This window comes from Typha latifolia, chromosome 8, assembly GCF_019914945.1.
Source record: "Typha latifolia isolate L0001 chromosome 8, TyphaL0001v2, whole genome shotgun sequence".
NCBI lineage: Eukaryota > Viridiplantae > Streptophyta > Magnoliopsida > Poales > Typhaceae > Typha > Typha latifolia.
Genome location: NC_133093.1, coordinates 227,413 through 252,677, shown reverse-complemented (window position 1 = coordinate 252,677; position 25,265 = coordinate 227,413). Strand labels below are relative to the sequence as shown.

General features: G+C 37.0%; 3 protein-coding genes across 13 annotated transcripts; 2 read left to right on the top strand and 1 right to left on the bottom strand.

The window, feature by feature from the left end:
- Nucleotides 1–1,468: 1,468 nt before the first annotated feature.
- On the top strand, nucleotides 1,469–5,265 carry LOC140794012 (myb family transcription factor PHL8-like). Of its 2 annotated transcripts, XM_073145819.1 has the most exons (7): nucleotides 1,469–1,531; nucleotides 2,437–2,509; nucleotides 2,812–3,185; nucleotides 4,085–4,161; nucleotides 4,559–4,683; nucleotides 4,771–4,810; nucleotides 4,898–5,265. In XM_073145819.1, the coding sequence occupies exons 3-7, from the start codon at nucleotides 3,062–3,064 to the stop codon at nucleotides 5,159–5,161; spliced, it is 630 nt and encodes a 209-aa protein (XP_073001920.1). In that variant the 5' UTR covers nucleotides 1,469–1,531; nucleotides 2,437–2,509; nucleotides 2,812–3,061; the 3' UTR covers nucleotides 5,162–5,265. The 2 variants fall into 2 exon arrangements, with proteins under 2 accessions (XP_073001920.1, XP_073001921.1); XM_073145820.1 differs by lacking the exons at nucleotides 1,469–1,531; nucleotides 2,437–2,509 and having other exon boundaries at nucleotides 2,772–3,185.
- Nucleotides 5,266–12,519: 7,254 nt separating this feature from the next.
- LOC140793576 (uncharacterized) lies at nucleotides 12,520–19,116 on the top strand. 10 transcript variants are annotated; one of them, XM_073145123.1, is made up of 9 exons: nucleotides 12,600–12,909; nucleotides 14,120–14,179; nucleotides 14,325–14,432; nucleotides 15,591–15,745; nucleotides 15,978–16,035; nucleotides 17,853–17,924; nucleotides 17,997–18,092; nucleotides 18,160–18,249; nucleotides 18,509–19,116. In XM_073145123.1, the coding sequence occupies exons 4-9, from the start codon at nucleotides 15,597–15,599 to the stop codon at nucleotides 18,566–18,568; spliced, it is 525 nt and encodes a 174-aa protein (XP_073001224.1). In that variant the 5' UTR covers nucleotides 12,600–12,909; nucleotides 14,120–14,179; nucleotides 14,325–14,432; nucleotides 15,591–15,596; the 3' UTR covers nucleotides 18,569–19,116. The 10 variants fall into 10 exon arrangements, with proteins under 10 accessions (XP_073001227.1, XP_073001223.1, XP_073001224.1 ...); XM_073145124.1 differs by having other exon boundaries at nucleotides 12,639–12,909; nucleotides 14,325–14,501; XM_073145127.1 differs by lacking the exon at nucleotides 17,853–17,924.
- Nucleotides 19,117–21,208: 2,092 nt separating this feature from the next.
- On the bottom strand, nucleotides 21,209–25,253 carry LOC140794474 (enoyl-[acyl-carrier-protein] reductase [NADH] 1, chloroplastic-like). The gene is made up of 13 exons (XM_073146515.1): nucleotides 24,964–25,253; nucleotides 24,576–24,877; nucleotides 23,824–23,933; nucleotides 23,671–23,726; nucleotides 23,447–23,531; nucleotides 23,322–23,369; nucleotides 23,109–23,183; nucleotides 22,929–23,040; nucleotides 22,556–22,607; nucleotides 22,409–22,460; nucleotides 22,247–22,304; nucleotides 21,909–22,007; nucleotides 21,209–21,740 (listed from the first exon to the last, which is right to left on the bottom strand). Exons 2-13 carry the CDS (start codon nucleotides 24,853–24,855, stop codon nucleotides 21,610–21,612), a joined length of 1,158 nt encoding a protein of 385 aa, XP_073002616.1. The 5' UTR covers nucleotides 24,856–24,877; nucleotides 24,964–25,253; the 3' UTR covers nucleotides 21,209–21,609.
- Between the last annotated feature and the right edge of the window lie 12 nt (nucleotides 25,254–25,265).

Genomic DNA, 25,265 nt, shown 5'->3' with positions numbered 1-25,265 from the left:
TGTGAAGTTAACTCGCTCTGATTTAATTCGAACCGGCAATAAACCGGACCGGTGAGTTTAATGCTAGCTCGATATATAAAATTAGGGGAAATTATATTTCACCCGTAGCATTTATTAAATTTAAATAAGACTTAATTACACTTTGCCCCCTTATATTTTTGATCATGTATCACTTTGCCCTCTCATATCTTATAAAAGCGTATAAATACCTCCATATACTTTTAAAATGCTACAATCTCGTAGAGTAGTTAACTGAAGCCGTAAAATTACATTTCTATCCCTTTATAATTGGACGGAATTATTATAATTTATTAGCTTAAAAAATTAAATTACATATTTACTCTCACCTACCGATTAGACAACTCTTGACTCGCACAATCACATTGCCCACATTATCCTTTGATTGTCAGTTTTGAGAGAAAAGAGAAAAACCTTCTTCCCCTCTTCTTCCTTTTAATTTGTCATTTCTATCTCTTGAACTTTTTTCTCTCAAAAATGTCGAGGCACTCAAGCATCGGAGAAGACACAGAACGCCAAACATCAGAAGAGATCGAGCATATCCAAGAGTTTGTAAGGTTTGTCCACGTAAAATTTCTGTTTTTATAAGGTATAGACTTTTCTAGAGATATATCGATATCTTGGTCCCTCACCCCAAATTTGGAATTTTTCAAGGGCTTAGTGAATATTCTATACGCCACCCATCTTTATTTACTCTTCTTTTCAAGCATGTAAAAAAAAAGAATGAAAAAACTAATGGCTTGGGGAAGGAAATGGAAGTGGAAGTCATTTTATAGTTCATCTAAAGAAGGAGATGATGACAAAGTTATCTAAAACATATATTCTTTTGACTAATATAAGAGTAATTTCGTTTATATGTAAGTAATCTATTGTTCACGTGAGTTTTAACTCATGGAATAATAATAGATAGATTTAGTTATAGCATTTCAAAAGTATAGGAGGTATTTGTACGTTTTTATATACAAAGGTAAAATAATACAGGATCAAAGTATAAGAGGCAAAGTATAATTAAATATTTAAATAAATACCATTCCTCTATCTCTCCCATCAAGATTCAAGTTTTAAGAGGAGATCATTATAAATCCTTCTCTTTAAATGGCGAGCGTTGTGCATCAATTCTATATCCAGACTAAAATATTTTGAATTCAAATTCTTTTGTTATACCGGCAGAAAATTAAAGTTCATGAGAGAAAAGAAGTTTTTGGTTATTCGAATTGGATTCTATGTTGATGAAATAAAATATACGTGAACAAAAATTAGAATCTTATTATAATCTTGCAAACAGTAACCTTCCAAAAGATTGGTTTGGAGTGATGAAATCAATTAAAAAATCATGAGTCTCTCTTAACCAATCATTTGTGAACCCCTTTTATATATATATATATATATATATATATTCGTAAAAACATCTCCTCCATGCAAAGCTACTACTTTTCGAATTCATCTTTGCTACTTTCTCCCCCCTCTCTCTGTTGACATTTGGAAGCTTATCAGTTCTAAGAAGCTTTTTAAGGTCATGTGTTCTAAAGTTAGTCTTTTATAGTTAATTAGTATGTCAAATTATGAATAGTCTTGTCATCTGTAGTTTTTTTGTAGTTATTTAACTGAATCAAACTTTATATCAAATCGACTATTGTAGCAGCACACTGTTGGGAATGCCTATCATATGTTTGCATAAAGGCCTCTTTGAGAATTTTTCACAATAGGATTAACAGAGTATTCTTAGAATGTTGTCGGTGACTAAAATTATAAATGATACCAAACACCTCTCGGTTGAAAATTGAAATCCGGGTCATTCCACATTTCGAGGGGGTGTATCTCTTGAGTTACTTTAAGGCTATCTTAACGTTATTCATTCCTTCGAACTTTCTTCAACCTCACTATAAAAGCCACGTTCATTTTGACTTGTAATCTTGTATAGATGAGGAGACTGGTATTCCCCCACAATGCCCACATTATTTGTTTTGGCCCATTTTTCTTCTTGACCAACTATACGATGAATTTTGCGGCAATCGATAATGATTGATGAAGAATTGACAATTGGATAAGTCAAATTTGCCTCTATATGGGCACACAACATTTGAAAGCAGCCATGTTCCAATTAATGGGATTAGATCCTTGAGCTGCCATTCTTTTGTTCTCTTCTTATTTTTTTGTTTCTCTAGTTATTTCTTGAGGGAGACAGAGAGAGAGGGAGAGAGAAGATTCAATTTGCAACGCGGCATGGAAATTTTGAAAAAGTCTGCATTAATTAGGGTAGGAACCGTCTTATTGACATGTCAATGACGGCAAGGAAAGGAGAAATGAAGCCTTTTTTGCATCTGGAAAAGTCTCATATCTTGACTTGGAAGGCATTGCTTTGCTATATGAAGCCTTTTCTTTCACTTTTTTTGATGTCATCGTTTTTGTTTTGGATAGGTGAGCTGAAAACTACTGCCTTGACGTCAAGATTGTACTCCACAACGTACCCATATCAGCCACAAAGCTTCAGGTAAGCCTAAAACACGCATGCATGATAGATATCATCAATCTCAAAGTATCCAACGTCCACGAAATTATTCAATTACGGCAACTGACTGTCCTCCTCATATATTAAGTAAGCTTGCTAACTAGTATTTCTATTGAATCTTTCATTTGTATCTACAGTTACAATCCATACTGTGTACACATTAAGGGCTAACTACTAAAACTGACTGATTGTGGTTAATTACATTTAATGGGGCTGTAGATTTTAATCTAAAAATAATCTTTACTTAAATTGATTCACTAATTGCAACGTGACCCAAATGATAGGAGAGCTCCATGACCTCAGCTGTAGAAAATGCACCTCCAACATTGTGTTGGACAAACTATGCTATGCTCAACCATTTTGAGAGCGATGAGAATATTTGACTGGAAATAGTCAGGAAATGAAAAGCCACACCTTTGTACAGTAGTCACCAGATAAAGGATAGTGTGGATGCATATTGCATGGTTGGCAGCAAGCACATTATAAACCTGAGATCAGCAAATTTTCCTATCATTCACCCTTGGAAGGAGAAAGATGAGACGCTTAGAGAGGAGAGGAGTGAGGCAGTACAACAGATCCGAAGTCCCTCGCATCCGATGGACTGAAGATCTCCACCACTGCTTCGTTGAAGCTGTCGACTGCCTTGGAGGACAGAACAGTATGTTACACTCCAAATTTTTATGATTGAAATTGTTTGATACTATCAACTCTCTATCTTTGTCTCTCTCTCTCTCTCAGTTTGATAGCACTTGTACAGTTGTAGTTGGATGCAATATTCAAAGCTGGTTTAGCAAATGAACATGCAGGAAATTTGATTTCTCATACTAAAGTTCAGTGGGGTAAAAAAATAAACAATATGTTTCCATCTTCTGAATTGCTTTCGATAGGATGAAGCATATGATTGAAAGGCATCCTAGTAAAACGTAGCTTCCTTTTATTGCCAACATTTATTTTTATTTTTTTTACAAAGACAGCATAAGCTCTTCCAAAAAATTTTAAGCTATATGTTCATTTAGGTTTAGTTCTCAAAAGAAGAGTTATCGTGACCATTAATGGCACTAGAAAACTGTAGAAAGTCTCTTAATTCAGCAACCACTCATGTTTGCCAGCCTTTGGAAGTTAGATCACAAAATAAACTATTGATTCTCGTCAGAATAGAATGATAGATTGATAACCAAATATTCTGAGAAGGACAGATGACCAAATTTTAATGGCAATTCTTGTTCTTCTTTGGAAAATAATGGTAATTCAGATATTTAACCTATATCTCTATGCCAGTATGTCCAGATATTTCTCATCATATCCATTGTAGGAAATCAATACAACGTGTTTTATGATTTTATCAGACTACTGCTGAGCGAAAGCGCTATCATCATCAGTACAACACAACAACGTTTGTCATCTCTAGAGCTGTTACTGCAGTAGTTCATCTGTACAATACAAATAACAGGAATTAGGAAAACATTAAAAGTTATCACTGCATTGTGTGTTTGTTCTAGATAGAATTCCTTGGCCCATATTTCTATTCTCATTAACATTGCATCCTTGTTAGTGCAGAAGCAACACCGATGCGAATTTTGCAATTGATGGGTGTGAAGGGGATTAATGTATCTCATATTAAAAGCCATCTTCAGGTAAAGTTTCTGCTCTCTCTCTCTCTCTCTCTCTCTCTCTGTGGTAGCAAAAAAGGAAAAATTTTACTATGTATCAGAGTAGAAAAGTATTATGGAAAAATGATAGGACTAAAATAGAGGGCTCTCAGTTTCCTTCTTGGAGATAATTCATCCTGGGATCATCTATTAAAATGTCACGTTCTTTTTCCTTTTATTTATTTATTTTCTGTTTTGCTTCTCAATAACCTTATACAAGTTTTCTTTTCTCCCTTTTTTTTTCCTTTTGATGATAGGCCTAAAGTTATTGCGCAAAACTCATGTAGTCTGTATCTAAGAGTTACATAGTGTATCCATTTTTCTACAATTACTCTAATTAATTTGTCAGTATGAGAATATCTCACTTGTTTCTTCCTATCAGATGTACAGAACTATAAGCAACCATGCCATATCTACAAGGGGTATCGACAAAGAACTACGAGTACAGTGCGACAATCTCTATATTTATGCTTCAAAAAGTTACTCCAGAGACCCACAGCTCAACAGGTACTGAGTTTTAGTTATTTTCTTTCCTCTTTTAATTCCTGAACAACTCTTTGCTCCAACTGTATGAATTTTGTAATTGTTTTACAGTCCACCAATGGGGGAATTCCTGAAGACAAGAGACCAGCAGGTTTTCTTATAAACTTATAACTTTATAAGCTATAATTAAAATTGCAAAGAAGTACTTGTCAAGTAATCTCCATTAATCTTGGTGCAGTTAATTCAGCTCAGACATAATGTCCAAATGCCTCCAAGAAAAATTGACCACTGTGAGCTGACACTGTCATCCTTTAAAGCTGGGATGCAGAAGGCATGCGAAGAAGAAACAAGTGAAGTAAGATCAAGCATTGAGTTGGATGCAAGTGAAGAGTTTCCTATGTCCAGAAAGAAAGGCTTTGGTGATCCCACTGGTTGCAGTGACAGTGTTGAGAAGGGCCACATAAATTTAGAGCTGACAATCTCATCACCTGGCTGTTCTTGATTTTTTTTTCCCCAGAGAGAGAGATCAAATAATTAGTGATCTCTTTTTGTATAGAAATATTAAGTACAAGCATTAATATAAAATATGCAATTACTAGTAAGCAATTTTATATTGTAACCATTATTCAATGTGTCTATACATTCTTACAGTTAGCTACTTTTATTTCTTTATTAAGATAGTTTAAATCGGTTTAACAAAATATGGTAGTATAAATCGGGTTTAATGCTCTTATGATCACACCTTATGTGACATGAAAATAATAATACATTTAAGAAATATCTTAAAAAGATAATTAATATACTCTTTATAATGAATAGATACGAAGAGAAGAGAAAGTGAGAGAATGATTGAAATAATATTTTTGCTAAATATAAAATATTAACTGAATAGTATTGATAAATATAAAACAACTAATGGAAGAGGAGAGAAGTTGTTAACCAAACCTTATCTCCTAACCAGGGTTCTGTTGCAACTCCAGATGATAAGCAAACCTTATCTCCTAATCAGATTTCTATTGCAACTCCAAATGATAAGCAATCTATCAGTTTGTTACATCAAACTAGGGCTGTCAGGCTTGACGAGCAGCTCGGGCTTGGCTCGGGCTCGGCTCGGGTGAAGCTCGAGTCCGGCTCGGCTCGGTCAGAGCTGAGCCGAGCTCGAGCCATCATAATATGCTCGAAATTAATATCGAGCCGAGCCTGAGCTAGAGTCGGCTCACTCAGGCTCGGCTCGATAGGCTCGATAGCCTGACTACCTATAACTAAGGACACGTGGCATAAAGAAATATTGCCACGTGTCCCTCACTAACCCATCCTCACCCGTAACCCATTGAATATTCATCACTCTCACCTACCCCACCCTCACCTACCCCACTCTCATCCATCACCCTCACCTACCCCACTCTCATCCATCACTTCACCTTGCCCATCACGTCACCTTCCCCATCCTCAATTTCCTCACCCACCCCACCCTCACCTTCACCTTCACTCTCACCCTCACCCTCACCCTCATCCACCCGATCACCACTCCTAACCTCACCCCACGCGCCGCCACCTCCTCCCTCCCCGTCGGCCTCCATCGGCAACGACGGCAAGCAACCACCACGGCGCCACGCCTTCCTCTCCGTTAGCCTCCTCCTCGTCCACTCCGTTGGCTTCCTCCTCCTCTTCCTCCTCGTCGACCTCCTCATCGTCCACTCCGTCGGCTTCCTCCTCCTCCTTCATTCACCATCTCCTCGTCGTCGCCTCCTCCTCCATCCGTCTCCGACTCCTTCGGCAAGCCGTCGTCCATGTCGCCACCGCCCACGCCGCCACTGTCTCATCCTCTAATCAAGCCCGAGCTTTGCTCGAGCTCGGCTCGGGCTCGGTTAGGCTCAGCTCGAGCTCAGCTCGAGTTGAGCTGAGCCGAGCCTGAGCAACATTATGAGGCTCGAAAGTAATTTCGAGCCGAGCCTGAGCCAGAGCCGGCTCGCTCAGGCTCGGCTCGTTTACACCCCTACATCAAACTGATCTAGATCATTCCGGCTCTTTAGATTAGCTTAAGCATATCTTCTGTTTTAGTTTGGTTATTTGTTACTAGTGAAATATGTTTCCCCTGTATCTATCTCATAACAAGTTTATTATAAATATATTAATTGACTAAGGTTTTGGCACGTTAGCCAAAACCCAATTCTCTTCAATCTTTCTTTCTTGGTATCAGAGCATTTTTTGGCTCAAGCCTGATCGTAACTTATAATGTCTTCCTCTTTAGCTTCCGCCTCTTCCTTTATTTTACCAAATATTGTCCAATTAGTTTCGGTAAAACTAGATGGCTCGGACTATTTGAATTGGATTTTTTAGTTTATGCCAATCTTGAGGAGCAATGATCTTCTGGGTTTCGTGGATGGCATAGAACCGTGCCCAGATGAATTTTTGTCCACTTCGGAAGGAAAGTCGACCACTGAAATGAATCCTGCTTTTTGCCTCTGGCAAAAAAAGGACCAATTTGTCCTGAGTTGGCTTAATTCTACCTTTCATAAAAAAGTTTTATCAACTATTTATGGACTTCATACGTCTCAGCAAGTTTGGCAAGCTCTTGCCAATCGATTTGCTTCTCCGACACCTTCGCGTATCAGTCAACTCCAGAGACAACTTCAAGGCTTACAGCAAGGCAGTAAGAGTTGCATCGAATTTATTCAAAGTGCTAAGTATTTAGCTGATCAACTATCTGCCATTGGGAAACCAGTCACGGATGAGGAACTTATTTCATATGTTCTTGGTGGCCTTCAAGCAAACTATACTCCATTTATCTCTAGTTGCTCTTTTGCCATGCGTGACAAGAAGTTTTGTTTTGAAGATTTTCAATATGAACTTCTTATTTTTGAGTCTATTTTGGATACTCAACATCGCACCACCCAGTCCGAGCACCAAACATTTGCTATGATGGCTCATCAATTGGCCAATAAGAAGACCAACTTCAACAACAGCAAGAACTGGCAACAACACTCATCTCCTCATAGCTTAGCTCCTCCGCAGCGATCTCAATACAACAATTAGAACAATAATAATAGGACACCTCCTCCTCATCCTATTCCATCTGCTTCTAATTTAGATCCATCTTATTGCCAAATTTGTGGTAAGAAAAATTATGTTGCTCTTGACTGTTTTCACAAGTTTGATTATAGTTATCAAGGGAGACATCCTCCTCAGCAACTAGCAGCTATGATGGCTAGATCAAATGCTCTTTATGATGATACTACTTGTTTTGTAGATAGTGGAGCAAACCAACATATTACTCCTGACATCACCAATCTCACCAACTCTGAGCCCTATAATGGAGAAGAGAAAGTAGCTGTGGGTAATGGTAATGGTCTTAATGTTGAAAACATTAGCTCTCTTATTCTTCATGCACCGAAATCCAAGTTACATCTTTTCCAAGTCTTACATTGTCCTAAAGCTCTAACTAACTTGCTCTCCATAAACAAGTTTTGTCTTGAAAATTCATGTTATTTTCTTTTATCTGACACTCATTTTGTGATCAAGGACAAACTCACGGGGCGCACTTTACTATCAGGACGGAGTGGAGGAGGGTTATATCCAATCAAAGTGAACAAGAAGACAATAAATAAATGTCGATCTAGTATTGCTTTGTTAGGTGTCCGAACTTCCATAGATGTGTGGCATGCGCGTTTTGGGCATCCTTCATCTCAAATTACCTCCAATATGGTCAAACAGTTCCAATTGCCAGTTGATGGTTCTATTAGCTTTAAACAAATATGTCATTCATGTCAATTAGGAAAAGCCAAACAACTGCCGTTTGGTGAGTCTCAGCATGTGTCTTCTTCTCCTCTAGAACTCATACATTCTGATATCTAGGTCTCCCCTGTGATATCCAATAGTGGTTATCAATACTATGTTTTGTTTATCGATGACTTCTCTAGATTCACATGGTTGTACCCTATTGCCAATAAATCTGATGTTTATATTTGCTTTATTCAATTTAAGACTCTTGTTGAGACTATGTTGTCTTGCAAAATCAAGAAATTTCAGTATGATAATGGAGGTGAATTTACATCAAGTCAGTTTCAAAATTTCTTGCGTTCCAATGGTATTCACCATAGGCTCATGCCCATACACGTCTCAACAAAATGGATTAGCCGAGAGAAAGCATCGTCGTGTTATGGAAGTTGGCTTATCACTATTGGCACAATCTTCTCTTCCTAAATCCTATTGGGTAGATGCTTTTATGACTGCCATATATTTGATTAATCGAACCACCACCCATCTCCTAGATGATGAGTCTCTTTTCAGCAAGTTGTTTCACAAACATCCATATTACCAATTTTTAAGAACATTTGGATGTGCGTGCTATCCACTATTGAGGCCTTATGCAAATGACAAACTTGCCTTTAGGAGCAAGCAGTGCTTTTTTCTTGGTTATTCTCCTAATCATCATGGATATAAATATTTTGATCCTGTCTCCTGCAAAACTTACTTATCACGACATGTCATTTTTGATGAAAACTTGTTCCCAACTCGGATGTGGCTCTCTCAAACTCCCTCCCTCAGTAAGGATGTGTCCTCATCAGGTATGTCTCTTGATACAACTCCTCCTACATTTTCACTACCCCATGAGATTTTAGAGCATCATATTGATCATACAATACAGTCTGAACAAACCTCACTCTCCCAAAATCACACTCGTGCTCAAATACCACAAATAACTCCTCAACCCTGGCATCATACTAATGAAACTCCCATTTCCACTACCATTGTTGAAATTCTAGATCTATCTATTCCTTCCACATCAGAATCATCTCCATCTCAACCTCTCGCTCGTATGACAACTAGGTCTCAAACCGGAACACTTCGTCCCAAAGCTTTCCTAGATTTTCAAATGTTTTACACTATAAAGCATCTTCTCCAAGCCCTTACTGCTGTTTTAAACATTAAAGAACCAAAATTTTACTCACAGGCTTGTGTCTCAAGAGATTGGCAGGATGCTATGGATGCTGAATATAATACCCTTATTGCCAACAAGACATGGATTTTGGTTCCTCGACCTATTGATCATAATGTTATCAAGACTCGTTGGGTATTTAAGATCAAAGAAAAGTCAAATGGCAGTATTGATCGCTTTACAACAAGACTTGTAGCAAAAGGGTATGAGCAAGTGAGTGAATTAGATTTTTTGGAGACATTTAGTCCGGTAATCAAACTGGCTACTATTCGGGTGGTGCTTGCTATAGCAATTTTCTTTGGCTGGACTATTAAACAACTTGATGTCTCTAATGCTTTCCTCTATGGGACGCTACACGAGGAGGTTTATATCGAGCAGCCGCAAGGCTTCGTTGATCCATTATATCCGAATTATGTTTGCCACCTTAAGAAAGCTTTATATGGCCTAAAACAAGCACCTAGGGCTTGGTTCCTTCATCTTTCAACCAGCTTACTTGATCTTGGTTTTGAAGGGTCCAAAGTAGACACTTGACTCTTTACTTTTCACAGAGATGGTCTTCACATTTTTATTCTTATTTATGTGGATGACTTACTCATTACTGGATCAGACCCTATTGCCATTTCATCCCTCATTGGTCGTCTAGGCCAGGAATTTGCACTAAAGGATCTTGGCATGCTCAATTACTTTCTTGGCATTGAAGCTACTCGAGATGAACATGGCCTTCATTTGAGACAAAGCAAGTATATTATTGATATTCTTCATCGTGCACGCATGATTGGTGCTAAGCCTTATCCAGCTCCATGTGTTGTGGGGGACAAGCTTTCCTCACAATCTAGTACACCATTATATGATGTAACTGAGTATAGACAACTTGTTGGAGCTCTTCAATATTGCACTCTTACTCGTCCAGAGATTGCATACTCAGTTAATCAACTTTGTCAGCATCTTCATTCTCCAATGTCATGTCACTTGCAATCGGCTAAGCGTATTTTACGCTACTTAAAAGGCACTATTGATCATGGTCTTTACTTCTCTCGTGGTTCTCTTAATTTACAAGCCTATTGCGACTCGGATTGGGCCAGTGATCCTAATGATAGGCGTTCCACAACTGGATATGATGTGTTTCTTGGCCCTTGCCTAATTTCTTGGTGTGCCAAGAAACAAGCAGTTGTTTCCCGTTCTAGCACCGAAGCAGAGTACCGCGCATTAGCTATGGTGGTGGCCAAGTTATATTGGCTTCAAATGCTTTTATGTGATCTTTGCTTACCACTATTATCACCACCAATCATCTGGTGTGACAATCAAGGAGCAATGTCATTTGCATCTAATCCTGTGTTTCATGCCAGGACTAAACACATAGAGGTTGATTATCATTTTATTAGGGAGAAGGTTACTAATCGAGATGTATGTCTACAGTTCATTTCTTCCTATGATCAAGTTGTAGATATTTTTACCAAGGGCCTTTCCTCTAGTCGGTTTCAATACTTGAAGGCTAAACTCATGGTGACTAAACCCACCATTCGTTTAACAGGGGTTGTTAACCAAACTTTATCTCCTAACCAGATTTCTGTTGCAACTTCAGATGATAAGCAAACTTTATCTCCTAATTAGATTTCTGTTGCAACTCCAGATGATAAGCAATCTATCGGTTGTTACATTCAAACTGATCCAGATCATTCCGGCTCTTTAGATTAGCTTAAGCATGTCTTCTATTTTAGTTTGGTTATTTGTTATCATTGAAATCTGTTTCCTCTGTATCTATCTCATAACAAGCTTATTATAAATATATTAATTGACTAAGGTTTTGGCACGTTGGCCAAAACCTAATTCTCTTCAATCTTTCTTTCTGAGAAGAACAATGGGTTTAAATTAGAGGGTGAAAACGGGTCGAATTATCTCCGACTTGACCCACATTCTTCTTCAGATTAGACTGGATATAGGTAAACATGTGAGTTTTTGACCAAACTAGCTCTGTTTGAATCTTTATTTTTTCTTATCAAAAGAGTCTGTCGCTCAAACTTAATACCAAAATGGGTCTAATGTGCTATAGTTCTATATAAAACGCTTAAATAGTAAGTATTTTTTATTTAACCAAAAATGCATATTCGCCTAAGTGTTTCCTTTCTAGTCTAACATGCTGACCTGTACTGCATTTTCAAGACTAAAAAGTTAACATTTTCCACTATTTTGTCAGGCTTCTTCTAAACTCGCAGTCAGTATTTTTGCGACCCTAAGAGAAATGAATGTAAAACATTGTCAGGTTCATCAGCATGTAAAATCCCAAGAGTATTTCCAATGTTTGGTAAAACGCTAAACCGGTCAGCGTTTTAAGTAAAACGTTGGATAAGACAGTGTTTTAATCGACTAATAAAAGCCGACCCCCTTCTTCTTCCTCTCTTCCTTCTTAGGGGTGAAAACATGTTGGATTAAGTTCGACCCAGCATGCTACCCGGTTCGGATAGGATTAGATATAGATAGAAAAATCTTATCTGATTCAGATCGAGATACATATAGGAGTGTAGTAAAATGTCTGGGTATGAATAATTTTTTAAGAAAAATCTAATACCGATATGAGTATAACTAATGTTATCAGTTACGAATTCAGATAATGGATATCCTTTTACCCGCTTATATAAATATCTAACCCTCTCATTCTGATTTTTTTTTATTGAAATAAACTGTTATTCAAACTTATTATTAAATGGAGTCTAATTCATTGTAGCACTAACAAAAAACACTAAACTGATCAACGTTGTTTAACATTTTATTGTCAAATATTTTTTTACCTTCATTGCTGAAAGATTAAGTTATAAAATTTTATATACATAAAATGTTGAACTAATCAGTTTAATATTTTTATTAGAGATACAGTATATTAGAGATAATAAGTGAGGGATAGTTCATCTCAGTAAAAAAAAAATTAGAACAAGGATAGTTTGGTCAAAAAACTCCTCCATCTCTCCCAAATCCCAATCGGCAGCCGCCTCTTAACCTCCACCCTCAAATCACTATAAAATCCTTCCTCGCCAGCACCTCTTCAATCGCGGCATCACCAACCTCCGCCTCCTCCCGTCCTCCCTCCTCGAGGTCGGCGTCACTAAGCTCCACCTCCCCCGATCCTCCCTCCTCGAGCTCGGCGTCACTAAGCTCCACCTCCTCCGGTCCTCCCTCCTCGAGCTCGGCGTCACCAAGCTCCGCCTCCTCCGGTCCTCCCTCCTCGAGGTCGCCGTCACCAAGCTCCACCTCCTCCAGTCCCCCCTCTTCGAGCTCGCCGTCACCAAGCTCCGCCTCCTCCGGTCCTCCCTCCTCGAGTAATTATTCATCTATTCACCAGTTGTTCGCATATGTTTAGTGATTTTTCATCTATTTATTCATCCATCACAAATATAGGCCGACTTCTCTACCTATGGTTTCTTTTTTAATAGCACTCCTCTGCTCAAAGAGGAGTATCGGAAATTGCTTACATTCTTAACTATGATACTGAATTGTTCTCCACTGTAACTAGGGCTTCACAACAAATCAAAACTTATACTTGGATCCATATTTTTGCTCCGGATATATATTTAGATAAGGAAATTGGACAGATAACAAAATTCACAATAATATTCTGATTAAACAGATATGGATATAGATCGAATATAGATCAGGTCTTAAATATATGCATAGGATCCAGATATGGATCGTACCTTACCCGAATACGAATGTGAACGGGATCTTTCAATATCATCTATATCATAAAAAAAGGAAAAGTCACAAAATGGAAGACAAACAAATACAACAACATCTAAATTGTATGGGGATCTTCTAATCAAATAAAATTTGCATGCCTGATAGTGAAGTTTCATAATTTGATTATGGAAATTGGTAACCTAACCAGAAGCAAAACACATGATTCTTTGAGATGTTCACTTTGATCAATGTGAGAATCTCAAAAAGATAAGCTCCATAATTATTTAATCTCTTAAGTTTAGTCAATGTGAGAATCTCAAAAAGATAGCAATGTCATGTATTAACATATTTACGTTGTTGACTCCTAGTTCTATCATGCAATCCTCAATAGGAAAACAACTACATTTATCCAGATTCTCACATTGACTGAACTAGTTAAGTCTAAAGGTAAAAGGTTAACTAGTTAATCTTTTTACGTCGGAGCTTAAATATTTAACAGTTAAGCATTTCTTCATTGAACTAAAACACTTTTTAGTTAAGCGATTTATATAGGACTACAGTGCATCAGACCCCTCTTGGTATTAAGTTTGAGCGACGAATTCTTTTGGTAAAAACAGTTTCAAACACGATTAGTTTGGTCAAAAACTCCAAAATTGTTACCTATCCTGGATACAAATCTGGATAGCAGTTCTAAAAAAGTCTGAATCCGGATATATAGATAAATTTATTGGATATGGATATGGATAGTGGATATCCGTTTACCCGTGTATATTATAAATAATTAGTTTAGTAGTGAGCAACTAGTAAGCAGACTCATTGATCTCCAACAACTCTCCGTCTCTCCCTCTTCAGTCTTCACCCGCTGGCCGCCGCATCCATCTCTCTCTGACGTGTCTTGCTTCGTTCTAAAAGGTCTTTTTCTTCTCCTCAGTACCCATATCGTATTTTCCATTTTCCACTGATTTCGCCCTTGATTGTTTTGTTCTTGTCTTTTAAACCTTTCTCGGTCGATTTTCCTTTGATATTTAATGATTTCTGAAATGGGTTTTTCTGTTAGGTGGAGAAAGGAGGAGACTTTTGGGGTATCATTGTCCTATTTGGGTACATGAGTTTCCAATTGGAGGCTGTAGGAATGAAAAATTCCTGTTGAGCATCTGGGCATAGGGTGATGGTTACTCCTGTTAGCATGATTATGAATCTTTTCTATCCAAGTTGTAGATGAATTACATAAACTGTATGTTGGTTCTCTTTTGCGGGTACTCTTTTATCTTTTCTAGTATGAGTACAACCAAAGCAATATGATGTTCAAGGGAAATTTCTCGAGTTTGTGCTGTATATATATTAATTTTTTAAGAATATTCTTGGAAACTGATTGCTTAGCAATATGTTAGGCGGATTGCAGATATGCATCTGATACTAGCATTATTAATTTATTATTAAACTTAAATCTTAATGGGATATTCATAAATCATGGTAAGAGAGTATGATCTGATTACTGCTAAAGAAAATGTGTAAAAGATGGTAAAAGATGAGGTAGGGCAACATGACAAGATTGTTGAATAAGATTTAGGGATTCTGAATAACCAATATTACGCTAAACTAAATCTGGATAAATGTAGTTATTCGCCTATTGAAGATTGTTTGATAGGAACTAGGAGGTCAACAACGTAAATATGTTAATACATGATATTGCTATCCTTTTGAGATTCTCACATTGACTGAACTTAAGAGATTAAATAATTATTGAGCTTATCTTTTTGAGATTCTCACATTGACTAAAGTGAACAGCTCAAAGAACTGCATTTGTTTTGCTTTTGGTTATGTTACCAATTTCCATAATCAAGTTCTGAAACTTCACTATTAGGCATGCAAATTTTATTTGATTAAAAGATCCCCATATAATTTAGATGTTGTTGTATCTATTTGTCTTCGATTTTGTGAGTTTTCCTTTTTATGATATAGATGATATTGAAAGATCCAGTTCGTATTCGTATTCGTATTCGTATTCGGGTAAGGTACGATCCATATTTGGATCCTATGCATTTCTATTTAAGATCTGATCTATATGCGATTTATATCCATATCTGTTTAATTATAATATGATTTTGAATTTTGTTATGTGTGCAATATCCATATCTAAATCTATATGTGGAGCAAAAAAGGATCCAAGTATAAGTTTTAATTTGTAGTGAAGGCCTAATTACAGTGGAGAACAGCTCAGTATGCGAATTCTATCATTTCCTCTCTTTTACACCACTCCTCCATGCTCAACATGTTCGCTTTATTGCCTCTTTGACATTTCCTACCTTTCCTATTCTACAAGATTAACATGAAGTTGGTGAAGCCGATTGAGTTGTTTCAGAAGTTTCTCAACTCTGGGTCTATGAAGCAAGGGCGGTTGCTTGGACTAGATGTCGGGCATAAGTATGTCGGCTTGGCTGTTTCTGATACTTGCAACAAAATTGCATCACCTTTGAGGTATGAAACAATCAATTGAGCATATCTGTTACTGCTTTGGACGATCCATAGATTACTTCAATGCTAGAGAATTTTCATTTTTCTGTTTGGTTACATTTTTAATCTTTTCTATCCCTTTGGACAGATGTTAACTATAAAGTCACTAGATTGTCATTGGATGTACCTTTGATATATTAGAATATACGTATTAATAAGATTTCTACAATATGACATTCTTGTATATCTGGTGTAGTGTCTTGGTTAGAAAGAAGACAAATATTGACTTAATGGCCAAAGATTTCCGAACATTGGTATGTCAATTTCCATATCTTTTTCATCTTTTTGATAATTGTTTTGTAAAGCATGATGGTCTATTGTTGATAGTATCTTCCAAATAGTTGTGTTCTCAGTGATGTCGGTAACAAATAAGTGAATAACCTTAATATAGCTTGAGGTTGGCCAAAGTGCAATGAAGACCAGAACACCTAGCATGAGATAATTAATGGCAGGCCATGGCTTGGCTATATATGACTAAACCATTCAGAAGAAGCATACAGGATTTCTGGGCTGAGGAGGAAAGGGATGATGGTAGGGGTGCTCAAAAAGCCCACAGGCCAAAACCCCACCAACGTCCAACCTGATAAAATCGGGCTTAAACTCGACTCAGGCTCGCTTTGGATCAGGCCTGACTTGACTCGGAAATCTATTAGCTAGCTCAGATCATGCCTTGTCCAAGATTGACCCGGCTTGAGACTGTAGCATTTGACAGGCTTCGACCTATCCATTAGAGACTGTAAATAATGGCCTGCCACCTCTCTCTCGCTCAGGTGGGAGCCATGATCTGAATACCTGGCTACTAAACTTAGTGGATAATTGCTTCCTTACTATGGCTATTGAGGCCTAGCTTGTCCATTTGCAATTGGCCCACTCATAACTATTAGATTTAAATTTCTCAAGTTTTCGTTTCAATTCCTTAAATCCATGTTTCAATTTCTTAAATTCTTTATAATCTTCCTTAACAAAATCACTCAATATGAAGAGTATGAAATTAATGTTCCAAGTATTAGAATCGGAGTCGGAATCGGTCGTCCAAAAAAACGATACATATCAGCCATCCATATCAATTTATATTTTAAAATGATTTTTAAAATACAGAGAAATTCTAAAAATTTTAAAAAATAATAATAATACTATATATATTATTCATATATAAATCTAAAAATAAAAATATTATATTATTTTTTGAATTTTTATCTCTCTTTCTACCACTTACTCTCTCTCCCTCTAAAAAAAATTCTTACTTTCTCTCACTCTCTTATTAAACTCTCTCTTATTAATTTTCTCTTCCACTAACTCTCTCATCCTCTCACTAACTCTTTCTTATTAACTTTCCCACTACCACTCCCTCTCCCTCACTGACTTCTCTCTCTCTATCTCATTAACTCTCTCTCTCTGTCTCTCTCTCTCTCTCATCGATTCCCTTTTCTCTCGGTCTCTCTTTTTTCGGTTCTTCTCCGGCGAGGTATTTTCTCTTTTCCTCTCTCACTCCCTCCAACAAGCTCTCATTATCTCTCACACTCCTCTCTCTTTCTCTTTTTTTTTCTTACTCTCCTCCCTCTCTTTCTCCTTTTCTTTCTTTCGATTTCGGTCGGTTTCGGCTGATACGGCCAATACCAGGCCGAACCCTAGATCGGGATCGGCCGAAACTTGGAACCATGCATGAAATAGTCAAAAAGTTCAAAATGCACTCAATACGGAAAGCATGCAATAGTCAAGATATTTTGACTATTGCTACGAGATAGAAATAAGAAACTTTGATCCAAAGATTATTAGGTAAGATTGAAAGTGATCCATTTGTTTTATTCTTAAAAAATATATATATGAGAGGCTGATTATGTAATTTGGTGTTTATGTATACTATCAAGTTTTTACTATCTGTACTTTAACTATAAGCTTATCAAGTATATATCTTTTACTTTGCAACCAATTATCGTCATCAATTATGTGATTTTAGCCGAAAGTATGTACTTCTAACTATCAGCTGTCCTTCCCCCTGGATATGCTTCACACTAAAATCATCTCTTAAATGTTTGAAAATTAAAGTATCACCATCTGATTCTCTCAATAGGTTTCGCGACTTTCACTTGTTGGTTTTGTTGTTGGTTTCCCTTTCAGTTTACAAGGTCAATCTAATGTAGAGGTACGTCATTTTATTATGCATTATAATTCTACCCTTTGTCCTCTCCTCTTTTACTGCTTCTTCCTAAATCAGGCTGCGCAAGTGAGGCTTTTTGTTGAAGATCTTCAGAAAACAGGGAAACTTGATGATCTTAGCTACACATATTGGGATGAAAATTATACCTCAAAGGTAATTATTCCATACATTTACAGAATTAATGCATGAAGATTTTGTCTTAAGGTTTTGCTGGTCTCAGTGTGTGGAAGCTCTGCTACATCCTTTGAATCTACATCCAGTACAAACCAAAACAATTATGGACAAATTTGCTGCAGTTGGCATACTCCAGGTAACTTAGAGTGGCTGCTTTAATTATCTGTAATACGAGAAGTGATTACTTCAATGATTCTCTAATATAAAATTTTGGTCCTGGAATCGGATTAGTAGACTGGTGTGTCCGTATGCAAAAGATCAATACTATCAAGATCCCCAAATGCATTGATCAGACTGACATATGTTGGAGTGTAGGATTGTATGAATTACTGGCAAATCAAGTAAGACTGACCAACATACAGATGATGATTCTCTAATTTCTGGTCTGTTGGCAGGGGTACCTTGATCTGATGCATAGGTGGAATTCGAATCCAGGAGATATTTCTGAAGGGTGATGCAAGGGCTAGGACTGGCTAGATGAAACTGAAAAGAGGAATATTTTGATACAATCTGTTGCTGCTAACATGTATTTCAGACTTGCTATCTCTTCCCTCGGCCAATCCCAGGAAATTTAGTAAAGACTTGGTGCTTGCTGTCGTCCTTCCTCTCAAGCATGGTCTTTTTGCCATTTGGTGAATGAAATGTGCCTGTACTTGTGAGAAACCCAAGTTTTTCAGGTTAGCATGTAGTCATGTACTACTCTCTTTTGATTGAACGAAATACTCTTCATTTGATGCTTTGACATTCACTTAAGGTTAGCAAGCCAAGCATAGGCACTCATGTGAAATGGGGGCTGCAGCCTTTTTGTCAAAAGCATAGGCACTCGCTATATTCGAACTTGACATAAATCTTTGCTTGAGCAAGATATAGCCAAGCTTTACTGATAGCAATTAGTATTGTCTTGCTCTGCCAGTTTGCAGGCCTACCTTAGTGTGGCTTTCTTTAGTTGAAATGTACTTATAATTTGTTGATATCAATACAAGCCAATGACGTATTGATGCTATTATTGTATGTGAGAGTTTGGCTTCAGGAAATACACTAAAAATCTTGGAAGGTAAACCTGCTCCTTTGATAATTCTCACTTGTCACAGAGTTAATTGCACATGCATTTACAAATACAGTACAACTAAAGAAAAGCTCAGCAAACTGGGAATTGAGGTTTTGTTACTTCCATACGCCAAGGACTTAGTCATGGTCAAATTTAAGACAGTGGGGCACCGTATCTTCACAGAATGTGACCTATGCTGGTCTGGTAGTGTTTCCTGCATATATTGTTTATTATGTGGAAAGGAAGCAGGATACTTGACAACTCTCTCTCTAGATCAGATTCTGGCTCATATTTTATACTTGTAAAGCTTCAGAATTAAAGCATCAATGTTTATTTGGACTTCTGTATACTTCTAAGAGTGCAAGGTGATGGATGCAATCCTTAGTCCTCCTTTCACTTATGAAATATGAATATATTTATTCTAGAATAAGCCTTCTTATTCTGGTGTAGTGATTAAACAACAACTTATCTGATATAATAATTTATAATCTTTTCTCATCTCATTTCATACAATATTTAGAAATTAATTTAATAATAATTTATAATTATTATTTTGATCTTAGATTAGATAACACTTAATTATATATTACTATAGCTACAGTTGAGATTCTCTCTCTCTCGACTATTGTTTTTTTAAATATCAAACATCTCAGCTATAGTTTAGATTTTCTTTCTCCTCTTATCTTTTTTTTTTAAATATTAGTCATCTTACATATAGTTGAGATTTAATTTTTTTTGGATTAGTAAATTATGTAAAATGAGAAAAAAACATTAAGCATGTATTTTTTCTTTTCTCGTAGTGCGAACTTATAATCTCGCATTACCTCATAATGCTTTTTTTTTCGTAATACATGATTATTTTACATAGAGTGCAGGGTTATTTTCCCTCAATGCATATTTATAACCCCGTATTATCCCATAGTGTATGTTTATTTTCTTTAGTGCATAATTATTTTATATAGAATGCAGAGTTATTTCTCCGTAATACGGGCTTATAACCTTGCATTACCACATAATGTCTCCTTATTTTATCGTACCGCATAGTTATTTTACATAGAGTGCAAAGTTATTTCTTTGTAGTGCAAGCTATAACTCCGCATTATTCCGTAGTGTCTTCTTATTTTTCTTTAGTACATGATTATTTTATATAGAGTATAAAGTTATTTTTTCTGCAGTGTAAGCTTATAATCCCGCATTACCTCATAGTGTCTCTTTATTTTCTTATAATGTATGATTATTTTACTTAGAGTGCAGAGTTATTTTCTCACAATGCAGAGCTTATAACCTTGCATTATTTTATAATGTCTCGTGCATGATTATTTTACATAGAGTATAGGGTTATTTCTCCGTAATGCGGGTTTATAACCTGTATTATTCCATAGTGCATGATTATTTCCTCATAGTATGAATATATAGAGTATATTGAGTCTGCAGTTGTAATAAAAAATAAAATTATTTTAGAAAAATATTATTTACTACTACTACTGCTTTAACCTATACTCAAAGGCATTTACATCATATGATTTAAAACATCACTAATTTTTAATATAATTTTATTATTCTCTAATACTATAATATCAACTTTATGTTACATTAAATGTAATTATTACTTCTTATATTAATATTGAATTAAATATTATAATAGTTTATATTAGTATTATCTCTCTGCTTTTGGTATTAAAAATTAGAATAGTAGTGCTTATTCTAGAGTTATTCCACAACTGAACAGAGTCTTAAAAAGATCAGTGACCATCAAAGACAATGGCTAATTGAATAAATCCATCTCGATGCATCATCCAAACACTATGATGTAAATTGTATCACTTGAGTAACCCTTTTGTACAGCTGTGCCACTGTAATACACACGAGAACTTGGAATGCTTGAAACTTGAGAGAGAACGTGTGAAGATTAGGTGAAAAACTAGATAAATACATGCGATAAGCATTGGCGAGTGGATATTCATGCAATGTAGGATGCGAATAGTAAATTCAAGTATAATTCCACCCAAAAGAATTCTATGGAAGAACTTTGAAAATCTAATCTCGATTCTTAGGAACTGCCACTAGATTTATTTTTCTTAGAGGACTCGGCGTAAGAATGCTGTCTCAAATAACAACTTATGTTTCTATTTGAAACTTAATTTACATTTACGGCCAGAATTCTAAAAATCGTACGTCAAGATCCTTAAGCCCAGAACAGGGAATGTGAAATGAGGTGTTCAAACTACAAAGTTGACGGATCTAAGACAGACAAGTTCCATACATCCTCAATGGCACTAGTAATCAAGCATCTGATACTCGGACCGCTCCAAAATTCAGGATACCTTGAAGTCTCTCATGCCCTAGCTATGAAACTAAAATCCAAATGCAACTCTTTATTGGAAGAGATCATGAAGCCGCCAAACAGGAGAAATCAGCCACCTCCCACTCTGACCGGTGAACAGATGGTTACACTGCAAGCGTCGGACTGTCGAGTGCAAGTCCCATTGTATTCAACCCATTGTCGACATAAACAACTGAACCAGTCACCGCCGAAGCCAATGGGGACACCAAGAATGCAGCTGCATTGCCAACCTCATCTGTAGAACATCATTCACGATTTCTTTCAAGAAATACAGAGGTAAATCAAGCTAGGTAAAAGTAATGTATTTGCAATTCAATATGAATAAATATATCTGACATATATTTCTCAAGGATCATTTTGAGAGGTACAATGATGACGAGCTCCTAAGGTTCTCGGTTCTTACCGGCTGTTAATTCTTTCTGCAATGGTGCATTGGTGTAGGAATAGTCTATCATCTTCTCGATGAATCCGATGGCTTTTGCTGCTCGACTGCCAAGAGGGCCTGATTATATGTAGAGATTATGAAGATGCATTATAAGTTTGTTATACATGGAACAGATTTTCATACTACCAGAGCAGATACTTTTTCAACAGTAGTTTGAGTTGAGCTAGTATAGTTAATACACGAGAACCGGAGATCTGCTACAAGATATGTAGCCAATGCAACTATTTAAGAGACTGAGCACAAATGATACAGAAATTTTAATGCGGACATGACATTACAGCATCGTAAAAGAGTACCTGCAGATATTGTGTTGACTCTAATTTTCCCTTTTCTTCCAGCTTCAAAAGCTAGCACCTGCAAAACCAAGAGTCAACCTCAGGAGAAAACAGGATGAACCACAATAAGGCAATCTTGAAGCAGTAGTGCAAATAGGAAAATGATGTGAAAGGACAGCTTACCTTAGTATCACTCTCAAGTGCTGCTTTTGCTGAGCTCATCCCACCACCATATCTGCAGGATTAAACAGATAAACCAATATGATGATGAAAAAGAAATATCAGACTATTATCAGAATATGCTTGAACAATTAACTTTTGTGTGTTTACCCAGGAATCGTCCTTTCAGAAGCTATGTATGTTAAAGAGATTGAAGCACCCCCTGAAATAGGTACAGTTGCAGAATTTGACTTACATTAAGGATGGCATCACATACAAGCAAAAGGAAAAAGTACTACACTTTAAGCAGAGAATGAACCAGAGGCTGCAATCTTTTTATATCAAATCTCACTCATGGCTTATACTTAAGAGACCAGCATTAAAACAAGCATTATAGGCTTAGGCGGCCTTGTCCCAATGATCTCAAAGATCTAGCAAAATACTTTCTAAGGTAAAGTTTTGAATTTCTAGCGAGTGAATCATTGTTTGACAACATACACCAAGTAATATACCAAACTGTGGAATCTCTAATGACGCAATGTACCTGGATTCATAATTGGAAGGAAGTGCTGGAGTAAAGAAACAAATGAGTAGCTTGATGCTGAAATTGCAGCAAGGTACCCTCTTCTTGATGTCTCCAGCAGAGGCTTGGTTACCTGCTCTTTGAAACTTAGCAAATTGAATCTAACAGGGGAAAAATATCAGAGAATGCTTATCATTCTACCTCTGGGCCATTGGCAAGAGAGTGAACAAGTATGTCAATGCTTCCAAAATCATTCTTGACAGATTCAGCTACTTCCTGGAAAAAAAATGGAGGTATTGCAAGAAATTCTCAAATAACTCATGGTTAAGCTACAATGTTGTTGCTACCAATATGCAGTTATGCTATGTGATGAGAAGTTGCACATCTACCAAGAGATATAATAGCATGACCTACCTTAACAGTCCAATTTGAAGATCCAGCATAGCGTTTGTTTGCTTTGACCTAAAAAAGTCATCCCAAGTGAATCAATTCAACTTAAGGATAGACCAAGCAAAAGTAGTAATATTTGCTAATCTTACATCTTCAGGAACATCCTCAGGTGTATCAAAAACTGCATCTAATGGATATACTTTGGTAATTTCCATCAAAGAACCGTCTGGTAACCTGCATCAGACATGACACTTACCACTATCACAAATCAGAACTAAGACCTGCTAAATTGAGTTATGCAGAAAACTTTCCAGTACTGCTGTAAAAAGAAAGAAATGATATACTGAAGATTCTATTTCTATAGATTACACACTTGCGTGACTCATCAAACTTCCCACGTCTTAAGCTTGTCTCAAAAATATTTAGTGCCTGCCATATGAAGAATTGTTCATAAGGAATCACATATAGATATGTACAGCTTATGACTAACCTATTATCAATAATTTATTAAACAAAAGTAACTTACAGGCACCCATGTGCCAACTAGAATTTCAGCACCAGCGGCAGCAAGAGCCTTTGCAATTGCCCAACCGTAACCATTGTCATCAGCTACTCCAGCAATGAATGCCCTCTTACCTAAAAATCAGGTAAGTTGAAGATCATATATCAAGTACAATATGTATATCAGTAAAGAAAGCCCTGATGACCAAGAATAATGACACTGAACTATATCAACATATAAAATTGACCAGTTTTGTACTTAATCAATCATCTAACACAATCACCAGCTGCAAAGTTGTGTTACATTCTGGACAATATGCCACATACCATGCTCTAGAGTCCAGACAGTATATTAGATACACATCAATTACAATGGCTTTGGTGGGAAATTTCCGAGCTAGTCAAGGTAGCCTGTCTATATAAAATATGAAATCAGTTATCATCTTGCATTAGTGGAATCGGCATATTCCTGATGGAACCATTCTGTGAAAGAACTGATAGAAATTGCAATGGAATTACCTACGAACTTAATATTACAAGCCTTGAACTCTAATTATCAGATCTAAAGAAACCCTAGCACTAAAAACTACCAAAATATTGACACCATGATTCACCTCAACATGTTTAGAATAGGAAACTTGATACCGTCAAACCAATTTAGTTACATCACAATTAAAAATTTAATATGAGGGGGCAATTACTACGAGATTACACGGACTATCTGATGAAATGTATAAGCCTCTTAAAAAGAATTTGGATCACGCCGCACTTGTTTACCTCTAAGATCGATAGGCAATCCAAACCCACCACTCTTGTCGCTTTCACCAGACATCGCCCTGGTAACAACCTTACGGGAGCTCAAAGATGAAGCCTCATTACTCCGAAATCGAAGAGATCTCACAGAGGAGACATGGCAAGAGCTCCCAAAGCTAGATTTAGTGGAGATTCCTCGATCTATCGCCAAAACCACCGCTTTCGACGTGAGAAACCGTGAGGCAGAAGAGATGCACGGCCTCGCCGCCACCATTTGCATGCCCGCGGTCGCCGATGCCCCCATTGCACTTCTTTATACTCTCAAGCTAATTAGAGCAAGCAAGATAGCGTTTTGAACGATCCGAGAAGAGAAATTAACAGAATCGATGCAAATCTAACGCAAATTCCATACCTTTTTCTCGGGAGGAGAAGACGATTGGATCGCAGGCTCACTTCTTTGTTGCTCCTCCTCGGTTTCTTCTTCGTGGAGCTTTTAATATCTCGATCGTTCGATGAGACCGAGGCGGGAGTAGGGAAATGGGGGTTGGGGGCTTCGGAGCGATCGAGGCGGCTCGAGAGGCGAGAGCGACGCAATTCGAATTATACGAATTAGGGTTTTGGGCTCAGTGGAGTGGGCTCGGCTGCGCTACTAACTAGCTCGGCCGGTTCTATCGCCTTCTCATCTGTGACAAATTCTCTCTTGCAATTAATAAC

Excerpts from the sequence above, each read along its gene's own strand:
- LOC140794012 (XM_073145819.1), top strand. The coding sequence starts at position 3,062 with ATGAGACGCTTAGAGAGGAGAGGAGTGAGGCAGTACAACAGATCCGAA. Across the intron at positions 4,684-4,770 it reads AGAGACCCACAGCTCAACAG|TCCACCAATGGGGGAATTCC; the intron begins GTACTGAGTTTT and ends ATTGTTTTACAG. Across the intron at positions 4,811-4,897 it reads TGAAGACAAGAGACCAGCAG|TTAATTCAGCTCAGACATAA; the intron begins GTTTTCTTATAA and ends ATCTTGGTGCAG.
- LOC140793576 (XM_073145118.1), top strand. The coding sequence starts at position 15,597 with ATGAAGTTGGTGAAGCCGATTGAGTTGTTTCAGAAGTTTCTCAACTCT. Across the intron at positions 18,093-18,159 it reads ATGAAAATTATACCTCAAAG|TGTGTGGAAGCTCTGCTACA; the intron begins GTAATTATTCCA and ends TGCTGGTCTCAG. Across the intron at positions 18,250-18,508 it reads CTGCAGTTGGCATACTCCAG|GGGTACCTTGATCTGATGCA; the intron begins GTAACTTAGAGT and ends GTCTGTTGGCAG.
- LOC140794474 (XM_073146515.1), bottom strand. The coding sequence starts at position 24,855 with ATGGGGGCATCGGCGACCGCGGGCATGCAAATGGTGGCGGCGAGGCCG. Across the intron at positions 23,532-23,670 it reads AAGTTTGATGAGTCACGCAA|GTTACCAGACGGTTCTTTGA; the intron begins GTGTGTAATCTA and ends TGTCTGATGCAG. Across the intron at positions 22,305-22,408 it reads CACTTGAGAGTGATACTAAG|GTGCTAGCTTTTGAAGCTGG; the intron begins GTAAGCTGTCCT and ends TTGGTTTTGCAG.